Genomic DNA, 12,147 nt, shown 5'->3' on the forward strand with positions numbered 1-12,147 from the left:
TTTCAAATATAAAATGACATTTTCTTCTTTTTTTGTGTGACAAGAAGATCTAAAGTCTACTTTTAACAAAAATCCCCAATCTAATACAATATAACTCTCATCCTCCTGTTGTACATTAGATCTCTAGACTGGTTCTTCTTACCTATCTGCAACTTTATATCCTTTGGCCTACATTTTCCCATTCCCCACTGGCTCCTGTAATCATTGTTTAATTCTCTGTGTATACATTTTCTTTTTTTTTTTACTTTCCACGTGTAAGATCTTGCAGTATTTTTCTTTCTGTCCCTGGCTTATTTCAATTAGCATAGTGTACTTCAGGTTAATCCATTTGTGGCAAATGACAGGCTCTTTTCTTCAGGCTGGATCACATTCCACTGTGTGTGTGTGGATCACAGTTTCTTAATGTATCCATCCATCAGTCCATCAGTGGACACTTTTTTTTTCTTTTTCTTCATATCTTGACTCTTGTGAGTAATGCTGGAAAGAACATGTGAGTGCAGGTATCTTTAAGAGGTGGTGACTTCATTTCCTTTGGGTACATGCCCAGTAAAGGGATTGCTGGGTCATTTGGTAGTTCTATCTTTAATTTCTTTAGGAATCTCAATTTGTTTCCTCCAACAATATACGAGGATTTCCTTTTCTCCACACCCTTGCCAACCCTGGTTATCTCCGGAGGTTTTGATGATAGCCATCCTAACAGGTGTGAAGTGATAGCTCCTTGTGGTTTTGATTTGCATTTCCCTGGTTAGTGACCGTTAGGCACTTTTCATACACACTTGGTCACTGTTGTGTCTTGTTTGGAGAAATGTCTATTGTCTCAATACCACTGGCCAAGCTATCAAAGTTGATTTTGGGGAGTTGAGCCAGGAGAGGTATGGTCCTATTAGTTCTTCTTAAAAAACAACAATGACTCATAAGATATTATCAATTTTAGTCTGTATAGCAACATATGTAGTAATAGTAAGGAATTGTTATTTTTTAGAGGTTTTTTTTTGTTTTTGTTTTTTGGTACCAGGGATTGAACCCGGGGGCACTTTACCACTGAGCCATATCCTTAGCCCTTTTAAAATATTTTATTTAGAATCAGTTGTCTGGCTGAGTTGCTTGGGGCCTCTCTTAAGTTGCTAAGGCTGGCTTTGAACTCATGATCCTCCTGCCTCAGCCTCCAATGGGCTTACAGGCATGTACCACTGCGCACAGCTTGTTATTTTCTAGGTTTGAGAGTAATATGGTGGTATTGTTGAAAATGACAGGCTTACCTTTTAAAGATAATGCTGAAAAATTCCAGGTGATGGTGGGTGGGGATAAAAATGTAGCCAGACTGCCCTGAATTGAAAATTGTTGAAATTGGCAAATGGTTGTTCATTATACTGGTCTACTTTTGTATGTATTTAAAATTTCACATACAAATTTTAAAAGAGAGGTTGGGAGAGTAATTCAGGGGTAAAGTATGTGCTTAGCATGTACAAGACCCTGTGTTCCAATCCCTAGTACCAAAAAATAAGTAAGTAAGTAAATAAATAAATAAAAAGAAGGATAAAATTAAAGATATCAGTCAGGTTTTAGCTGCATTTAACTGAGATTTTTCTATGATAAACCAAAAAAGTTTAACAAGGAATTAAGAACCTATAAAATTGCAGACAGAGGAGGTGATAGGCTGGGTGTCTAAGAATAATTACCATAACTGCACCATTCAGCTGGCTGACTAAGGTCAACTGCTAATTGTACCTACATCAGGAAGTCGTAAACTAGGAAGCCACTGTTACCATTGCATGCTCCAGGAACACATCACTCAGGCCAGATCTGACAATGAGGAATCATGACTACAGCTGTTGACTCTAGTGCCACCTACTTGCTATACCTGTTAGAATTGTTCCAGCAAAATGGATGCCTTCTCCCGCCACTACTACTCTCTGATGGTGAAATGTAATCACTGCTAGATCCCTGGCTGTAAGAGGGTGTGGGAAATGGAGTTTACTTCTTCCTACATGTTGTGAACTCTACTAAAAAAAGGTGGAAACAACTGAGTTGTCCATCCCACCACATACTACCATTCCCATCACACATTCCCACCACACAGTACCATCAGCAGTTGGTGTATTAGCACTGTTTCCAGTGTAATCTTAACTGTCTTTACACACAGTTCAAGTCCTGTCTCTTTAGAAAGCCTTACCTGACTTCTCCAGGCCCTATTTATTTTTCCTCCTTTTCTACGTTCCTGACTGTTTTCCTTCCTTCATGCACCCATGCATGTGTGTCATATGTGTGTGTATATATGTCTCTGAAACCTTTGTGGACATAGTCTTTGTTCTGCCATGTAATTTGATCTCTATCATGCAAACATTTTTTTTGGCATACCATCCGTTTATATGGGATGCCGTGCTTGCTTCGACAGGCGTTAAGTGACTTAAAGCAAGATAAGTTTGTATTTGTTCCTTCCTTGGGTATATAATTCCACATAGAGAGTAAATTTATGTATTTAACATGAGTACCATTGAAAAATGTACCAGTAAGTGTACCCGGATAATCATGCTTACCTTAAGTATCTTACAAGATTGTGGTACGGATCAGAAGTGTTCTGTGCTGAGTGAATTGTAATTTGTTGAGAGATAGTAATTATGATTAGGTTAACGCCAGGATTTTCACACGATGACCCCAGCATGCCTTTTAATTAATTGCATAGTTTGATGATTGTTTCTTATCTTTCAGTGAAAATGTAGTTCTTTGTTTTTTAAATTCAACCTGTACTTTCTGTCTCTCTGGGTTGAAGTCTAGGCTCAGGCCCCGTCTCCACCTGTCAGTCTTCTTTCCACCAAGCAGTCTGTCCAGCGATAGTGGGTCAGATGTCCATTTCTGGCACAGTCAATCAATTAACCAAGCATATGTAGTAATAGTGTAGACTTGGTTTACTGACAGAACTCAGGATAGAAAATGGTATCTTGTCAAGTGAAAAAAATACATATATATTTTAAAAGCTTAATGATTGGCATGATTTCCATCTTTGTAAATGTATATGTTTTTAAATTTATACTCATTCTTTCATTTAACAGATACTTACTGAGTGTCTCCAGTGTGCCAGGCAGCGGATCTATGCGCATAGAGGAACCTTGGAATGCAATACAGCAGTACGTATCCAGTGATCATCTCTTCTTGCTGATTTAACAGGTGACTTTTTTTTCTTTTTACCTGTTTCATTTCATTTGCAAAACCATTTTTTACAAAGACCTATTTGTTTATTAATAAAAAACTAATATTTTGGGGGGATGTGGTACTGGGGATTGAACTCAGGAGCACTCAGCCACTGAGCTACCTCCCCAGCCCTATTTTGTATTTTATTTAGAGACAGGGTCTCACTGAGTTGCTTACCACCTTGCTGTTGCTGAGGCTGGCTTTGAACTTTCCATCCTCCTGCCTCAGCCTTCTGAGCCGCTAGGATTTCAGGCGTGCACCACCGCACCCAGCAAGAACTAATGTTTTTTTTAAACATACTTCTATTCATCAAAATGCTTATAAGATGCCATTCCATGAAGAAAGTAGATTGAAAACAATCTAAAATCCACATGTTAAATTTTAAAGGGGGGTGGAGGGAGGTGCAGTGGCAGTGGCGCCTGTAATCACAGCTACTTGGGAGGCTGAGGTAGGAGGATCATGAGTTCAGCCAGCCTCAGCAACTTAGCAAGGCCCTAAGCAACTTAGCAAGCTCCCGTCTCAAAATAAAAAAATAGAAAAATGCTGGGGATGTAGCTCAATGGTTAAATACCCCAGGATTCAATCCTTGGTGCCAAAAATAAATAAATAAATAAACAAACAAACAAACAAATAAATGGTGAGGTGTTGTAGAGGTGGATAAATTGAGAAGGAGAAAAAGGTGGGGAAGAAAAGGTGGAGAGGAAATGCATTAAAATCCAACAATGGCCCATTTTTAGGGAATACAATTTCTTTTATGATATTGTTCTAAAGATTCTCGAGTGAGCCTATATTGCTCTCAGAAAACGATTGTTTTCAATGTTCAGTCCAAAGTTACTTTTCCACAAAGCTCCTCCAGATGCCTGAATATGACACTTTTCAAATTTTTTGAACCATTCCATCACTTAGCACTCAATAAATACATTGAATGGATAGTGTTTCCCAAGTGTAGCCTCAGACATGGTGATAGGTGTCACTAACTTTGTTTTTCTCTTCATATTCCAGAACAAGTTAGATTTCATACAGATTATTTTATAGCAAAATTTATTCCATATGATTAGTTCCTACTGACATTTGTCTAATATTGACCTGATTTTATTGGCCAGGTTTTCTGTCGTCTTTTGTCTTTAGCTCATTTCTTTAAGTAATTAGTTACATGTGTGCTGTTTATATACTACACACAAACACATATATTTGATATGAAAGTTTAAATTCAATGCTGGGCACAGAGGCACATGCCTGTAATCTCACTTAGGAGTCTGAGGTAGGACTATCACAAGTTCAAAGCCAACTCTGGCAACTTAGCGAGACCCTGTCTCAAAATAAAAAACAAGGGCTGGGAATATAGCTCAGTTGGTAGAGTGCTTGCCTCACATGCACAAAGCCCTGGGTTCCATCCCCAGCACCACAAAAAAAGGTGGGGGACAGGGAGCTGGAGTGTATTTTAGTAGTATAGTGCCCCTGGGTTAAATCCCCAGTACTGGGAAGGAAGAAAAAGAAAGCTTAAATTCAAACAGTAGTCTCCAAATCTATTATTAATCAACCTCTCTTCACCTCAGAAAATTTTTGTCTTGTGCCCTACTTCCTTCCAGTTTGAAGAGAGAAAAAGACTTCTTAACCCAGATTGGAAACTCCAAGCCTGCATTAGCTTTCTGTTAGACCTGTAGCATCACTTCAGTGGCCTTTGAGTAGTCAGGCAAGCAGAATCAGTTTGGCAGGAGTCCTAGAAATTACCTGGGCTAGCCCTTCTGAATAGCTTTCATCAAAGGGAGCCAAGAAGTGAGAGTGGGGTTTAAAGAATTTCAACTTTTGCTGAGTAAAGATGGTGGGGACCATGGGTACTGTGTGAAGGCACTAGAAGCAGTTAGAGCCAGGAGTACTGTAGCCAGATCAGTCAGCTTCAGGCCAGGAGGAGCAGGGTTCAGATTTCTCTGTCTTGGCTTCCTGACTTCCAGGAGTGGCCCTGCCCTGTAAAAGGAAGAGGTTCCTGCCACATGAGGGATTAGAAAGTATGTTGTGAAAAATTAAAGGACCCTGAAACCAGGGAAGTCATTCTAGATAGGAGGCCATGTAAAGGAAAAGGAATATTTGGCCTGGATATGGAAAGAGAAGAAGGGAACACCTGAAAAGTATCATTCTAAGGTACTTTCTGTGGGTCCTTAAAATATTATCAATGAGTAAAATGCTTGCTGCGATATACTAGGATGTGTAGATGGGCGTGATAAAGTTCTTACTCTTAACTAAGTTAGAGTCATCCTACGGAATTCAGAATCAGACAAAATATTTTGTTGTTCAAGATGTTTGCCATTTGGAAGTATGAAAAACCAAAATTCCTATTGACATTCTGCCTCATTCGTGGGTCCCCATTATGTCACTAAGAATCCCAGTGAGGCTCCCTAGTATTTATGGGTATTCACCTCTCTGGCCACCTTCTTTCTGACTTGTGATGCAGTGCCCCAAAACTCTTTCTTCCTCTTCTGGATATTTCATTGGTGACCTCTCAGAAATCTAATCCACAATCATCCGTGTAGGATAAAATGTGAGTTCTGATAGTCTTTCATTTCTGATGAGGAAATAGAGTAGCAGGTGGACTAGCCAAAATCCCCTGAGTATGAGTTTTTAATTCCTTAATTCCCTGACATTGGAGTGATTTCACTGAAGAGATTGATTTAATCTCTTGCAGTTGATGGATAAACTATTTGCTAAATTTCAAAACAATATCTGTCTTTTGCTTGGTTGGCCACCAGGTTGAGTTGTCTGTCAATCTTTGTTGATGCCACTTGAATGAGGATTTGCATTTTTATTTAACTGGAATTGCTACATCAGGGTGCTCTGTGCCTGTGCAGCCTGCACTCCAGCTATATTATGTGCCCTGTGATCTGACACATTAAAATAACTGACTCGGTTTCATTTTAAACACACGATTTCATAAAAGAGTATCTATATTGCCTGGAGCTGATAAGGCATTCCTCTAAATGTGAACATAAAGGTTATAGGATATGACTCATTTTACAGTTAAAAATAAAGGGGAATTTATGAGAGGCATAAACTTTACAGGTAGGCTTCTATGTTTTGAGGTGCAAAGATTTGCCTTAATGCATTCTACTAGCAAAATGTAAAAGTTGCATTATTAGTAAATTTACTGTTTACTTATAATAGTTCATTTTTCATCAGTGGTATTTTTCACATGATTAAGTCTTTTTTAATTTTGCTATATTTCAGGGGTATCACACATATATATTTGCTGCTATCTGCTACTACATACACTCAAAACGAGAAATTTGGACTAATTGTTTTGACTATAAATAACTTCTAAACATGATGCATTTCAAAAGTGGACTCGAATTAACTGAGTTGCAAAACATGACAGTGCCCGAGGATGATAACATTAGCAATGATTCCAATGATTTCACCGAAGTAGAAAATGGTCAAATAAATAGGTGAGTATTTTTCCACTAATATTTTCAATCCAGTGAAAGAAATGGCTTTTAAAAATTATTTCGGTTTTCCGTTATTCGTTTGAATTATTCATTACTAAAGTTATTCTCCATTTGAAGATGCAATTTGAATTTCTGATGTGACATCTGTTGGGCATAGTCTGCAATAGCAGATGAAGCAAATAGGAAAGTAATTTATTCATCTTTTCAAATCTTTCAATTGAGTCTAATAAAAATGTATAAATACATTGGACCCCAACCAGCCCAAACTTTCAAAAGCTCTGTGCTGATGAATTAGACTGTTGGAATTTCACTGCATCCCATATCTGAATATGTACTACACTCATTGGTACACATTTGAATCAAGAAGTGGTCCACGTTGCATTTGCCAGTGAACCTATGTTAAAACTAGAATTATGTCATCATTATGAGCATCATTTATATTGTGGATTTTAAATAATAATAACAATAATTGTGCCCATTTGCCATTATGAGAGTGTATTGTAGAGAAATGGTACATGAGGAGAAAGAAAAATAGAGGGGCAGGAGGGGAAAGAAGGCTGGTTTGGAAGCTCCCACCACTAGATGTGCCCTTGGGCGAGTCCTCCCAACGCTTGGGTCTCTTAATTATAAGAGCAGAACAAACAGTATGTCTTTTAAATGATTTGAGACATTTTCTGACTTAACTGATTTTTTAGCTGGTTTATGTGGATCCTTGGCAGGAAGTGGCTTGAGAGTTAGTGGCTTAGCCTCCTGAAAGTCTAGCAGAAGGAGAGTGGTATGTGTCAGACTATTTATTAGAACACCAATAAGTCACTTTGGTAAGGTCAGCAGGAAATTGGGGTAGGGGGAGATAAGAGCATTTTGTAAATTAACCAGATATCATTATAAAAATCTTTCTGGTAGTCTATTCTGTGTTCTCATTTAGTGAGTAACTGAAAGCCCACCAAAGGAATTAGCTGTCACTTAGAACACTTAGAATTTTCATTTTTCCTCTCTAAAATGAATATTAAGTCCTCAACTCAGGCTCTTTTCCTTAATAATCATGTAAGTATTATTTATTGTGTTAGATGACGATTGTTATTATTGGACTCAAGTTTACTTTCTTTCATTTTTTTTTTTGAGTCATACTAACTGCCAATTCTTGAATGCCAGGTATTTTACATGATACCATATACTCTTACAACTGTGATGCAAGGCGAGTTGTCTTCTGCAAATGAGGAAAATTTTAAAATTCAGTTTACAAATAAGGAAGCCAAGGCTCAGAGAAATAAGATAACTTTTGCATGGGCACATACAGAGTTGTCTAGGTCTGTGTCTTTCTGCTCTTCCCTCTGTCTCTGGTTGTACTTGGGTGTTGGTTGAAAAGCTAGGTTAATGGTTCCGTGCCATTTTGTGCCCTTTACTCCTGGAGTGTTCTGTAGTCACTGCTGACCTTCACTGAACAGTCACAACTGGGACATTTTTTTTTTTTTTTTAAAGAGAGGAGAGGGGGAGAGAGAGAGAGAGAGAGAGAGAAAGAGAGAATTTATTTATTTATTTAAGTTCTCGGCGGACTCAACATCTTTGTTGGTATGTGGTGCTGAGGATCGAACCCGGGCCGCACGCATGCCAGGCGAGCGCGCTACCGCTTGAGCCACATCCCCAGCCCACATTTTGGTTTTTAACAAATCTTCATTCTCATAGCAACATAGCCTCGACATCATTTATAACATTCAGTTTAGAATCTGAACTTGATTTTTTTAAGTTTTACTTACTCTAACTGTTAAAGTTTTAGGTGATTTCCATTTGCAGTAGGTGAAAAAAAAAAAAAAATACCCATCCTCATCCCAGACTTGGGCCCTTTGCCCACATGAACTCACTTCCCCATAGACTATGACTTGGTCTGTGAGCTGGTTCAGAGCTGTGGGTGCTGACCACTGGTTTTGTAGACTTTGGTTCCACTGTTTCCAATGCATTCTGATGCTTTTCTTTCTTTCTTCATTTTATTTCCCTTCCTTCACTGACATAGTTCACAAGTCTTATTTTTTTTTTTTCTGGCTCAAAGATAATTAAATTTAAAATAGCATATGATAACACTGAAGCTAATAAAGGTAACAAAACATAAAACAAACAAAAAACTCTGCCAATCTTAAGGCCCTCAATGGGTGACTTGGCTTATTGCTGGCATATTCTAGTAATCTATGGTTTCTGCAAAAGCTATACCTGAATATTTTTCACTCCTTTTGTAGCTTTCTCGCATTTGTGGGAAGAAGGCCGGACCAATTATATGAACCTAAAGAACACACCCCTTCCCAAATAGTGAACTGCTAGGTAGTAGTGACTCTTTTTAAGATGCTAGAGAAAATGTTGAAAACAATGCTGAACCCAGATTAGTTGGCATCTAGTTTGCCTGCAAACTCCTCACGGGGATACAATAAGAATTTTATTATTTTTTTCAGTTTCTTTTTTTAATTTATATTTTTTCTTTATATATGACAGCAGAATGCATTACAATTCACAATAAGAATTATTTTTTAAGTTTAGTTAATAATAGAGTAGAGCCAGGCATGCTTTACTCTGTTATTACAGAGTAGAGCTCTATAATCCTAGAGGTTTGGGAGGCTGAGGCAGAAGGATGGCAATTTTGGGACCAGTCTCAGCAATTTAGAGAGGGTTCAATCCCTGCTACCAAATTAATGATGATGATGATGATGATGATGTAGTAGAATCCCAGCAGGGTGGTGCACACCTATAATCTCAGCAACTCAGGAGGCTGAAGCAGGAGGATCACAAATTCAAGGCCAGTCTGAGCAATTTAGACCCTGTCTCAAAATAAAAAATAAAATGGACTGGGACTATAGAGTGCTTGTCTGGCATATACGAGGTCCTGGGTTTGATTCCCCAGTACTGAGGGGGAAAAAAAAGGTGAAAACCAAAAGAGAACCATTTGAGCATTAAAATATCTACAGTTATTCCAGTTCAATGTTTTTATTTTATTTTATTTTATTTCATGCCCTAATTTTGGGGTTTAATCCTAAAAATCTCTACCTGTAATGACAAAGCTTTCGAAATGTCTACTAGATCAGGGCTGTAGATAGTTTGATGTGCACATGAAACATTTAGAAACCTTGTTAAAATGCAGACTCTGATTTGGTAGGGCTGGGTTGGGGCCTGAGATCATGACTCCTGGCAAGCTCCCAGGTGATTCCCAAACTGCTGGTCTATGGACCGTACTTCTGAGTAGCAAGCTTTAGGCTCCTTCGGGACGTGAGCCTCTTGAGAGGGACTGTCTCAGTCATCTCTTTCTTCCTTGTACTGATCATTATATTAGACACAGGGGGGACATTCCAAATAATTACTTTTTGAATGAAGGGTGTGTGGGGGGTAAAGTAGATGGCTGTGGAAGTAGACCTGTGTGGAATCCTGGCTCTGTCATAGATCTATGTGATCTTACGTTCTAAGCTCAGGCCCATCCTTGTAAGACAGAAATAATGGAATTGTTGGGGAATGTGTAATGTAGTACTATTTTAGGTTAAGAACTTAGGCTCTGTAATCAGCCTGCTTAGGTTCAAATTCTGGCACAACAGTTTTAGTAATTAGCAATGTAACTTTGGTCAAGTTATTTAATTTCTCTAAAATAGCACGAAAACAGTACCAACCACATGTAATTAATGAAAATAGATGAGAAAATCCACCTAAAGTACTTGGCACTGTGTCTGGCAATAGTAAGCCTCTTAGTATGAGAAAAGTCTGTCTCAATAAAGCTACAACCCTCTTTCTTTGGCAAGGACTCCTTTTTTCTCCACCCCAAAGAGCAACAATATTGCTTTAGGTTTTGGATGACTGCTGGTTATTGCTCTCTTAAATTTGTTGAAATATTTGTAGATTATCCTAAGTGTATCCAGAATACTCTTCAAATATTTCCATACTTATCTGCTGCTGTTCTCATTTCTATCTGTGGATGATCATTGTTATGAACCGGGTGTTATTTAACAAAGACTTTCATTAAGATTTGTTCTTAAAAGAACTTGAGGTAACTCCTGTCATCACACCCTAAATCAATCTTTTTTGGTCTTTATATATTTTTTGGAGTTCATGTAGTGACTTTTTTTAAGTCACCAAAGAGGACCCTTGAAAAGTTCTTTCTTCTTTTTTCCTAATATATTTTGTATACTTAAGGGAAGAAGATTCCATAACTTCTTCCCATATTTAGTTAGAATATTCTTCCCTTGCTTCTGTCTTTCCTGTTACAATTAAAGTCTCTTTTCTCCATGTTTTTTTTTAAATTTTATTTATTTATTTTTTTTAATATTTATTTTTTTAGTTCTCGGCGGACACAACACCTTTGTTTGTATGTGGTGCTGAGGATCGAACCCGGGCCGCACGCATGCCAGGCGAGCGCGCTACCGCTTGAGCCACATCCCCAGCCCCTCTTTTCTCCATGTTTAGTGGGGTTCATTCACCAACCAAGGCTTTCCTGCTTCTCAATCTTCTCTTTAAACGCCTCTGCTATTTCGTTAATTCTTTCTCTTCATTTTTCTGATCCCTTTTTCCTTGCTTGAGGAAAGGTCATGTAAGCTGAGCCACTCAACTCTCTCTTGTCTCTTTTTTTGTTCTGAATCCTCAAATGAAGCACTATAATCTAGTAAGAACCTAAGCAATGGAGATTAAAACAGGAAGATTATCTTTCCATTGTACAACTCATCCTTAACTGGATTGTTGTGGTGGTTGATTTATTTTTAGTTTTACATAAGTGCTTTTATGTTGCTTGCTTCTCTTCTTATCCTTCTAAAGATTTTTTTTTTTTTAAATTAGGGGTCACCAAATCACCCGTTGTAGGGTTTAGTTTTGTTTTCTCAGAGCAATTGGCTACCTAATGGTTGATCAAATTCTGCTTTATGGGAACAGACTGACCCAGTGCAAACTCTTTACTTTCATCATCCTAAGATCACATGTCAAAGACATTTTATCCCATGGCACATTTTAAGTTAATAAAAAGAAATTTTAAGTCAATTTCATTGTGAGGTCAGTGCTTTTTTAACAAACAGTTGTGTTTTTAAAATGATAACAGAAACTTGTGATGAGCTGCTTGACCTAGATATTTTGAATGGAATTTTCCACTACAAAAAAGGTTGGTTTTTATCCATTTTTTAAAAAGTTTATAGGAACACAAAGATTTAAAAGCTTTAAATATTTTTAAAATTCTACCTAGTTGATAGGGCTGAGGCAGGAGAGTCACAAATTCAAGACCAGCCTGGGCAACTTAGCAAGAATCTATTTCAAAGTAAAATTGAAAAAAGGCTGGGGATGTAGCTGGGTGGCAGAGCACCTGCCTAGTATGCATGAGGCCCTGGGGTCAATCCTCAGCACTATTATGAAAAGCTAAAGGGAAGAAAAAGTTGAAACACCACAAAGAGAATAAAATATTCTTCTTTAGCTAAATTTTCCTGCAGCTTAAACTACTTCCTAATTCCTAAGTAGACAGTACACACTCAGTTTATATTCCCGGGAATTGCCAGTGTGGGGGTGGAGGCAAACAGAA

The 12,147-nt window shown here is 38.0% G+C and overlaps 1 protein-coding gene across 6 annotated transcripts in view; it reads left to right on the forward strand.

Annotated features, from left to right (window-relative positions):
* The window catches only part of Slc38a1 (solute carrier family 38 member 1), a 63,163-nt gene that overhangs the window by 9,983 nt on the left and 41,033 nt on the right, over positions 1-12,147 (forward strand). For all 6 annotated transcript variants that reach the window (XM_026400614.2, XM_026400615.2, XM_026400613.2 and 3 more), the window contains 2 exons: positions 3,051-3,165; positions 6,409-6,626. In XM_026400614.2, coding sequence (XP_026256399.1) covers positions 6,505-6,626 — 122 coding nt within the window. In that variant the 5' untranslated portion in view covers positions 3,051-3,165; positions 6,409-6,504. The remainder of the gene's footprint in view (positions 1-3,050; positions 3,166-6,408; positions 6,627-12,147) is intronic.

The sequence above is a fragment of the Urocitellus parryii genome, chromosome 5, assembly GCF_045843805.1.
Source record: "Urocitellus parryii isolate mUroPar1 chromosome 5, mUroPar1.hap1, whole genome shotgun sequence".
NCBI classification, from domain to species: Eukaryota; Metazoa; Chordata; class Mammalia; order Rodentia; family Sciuridae; genus Urocitellus; species Urocitellus parryii.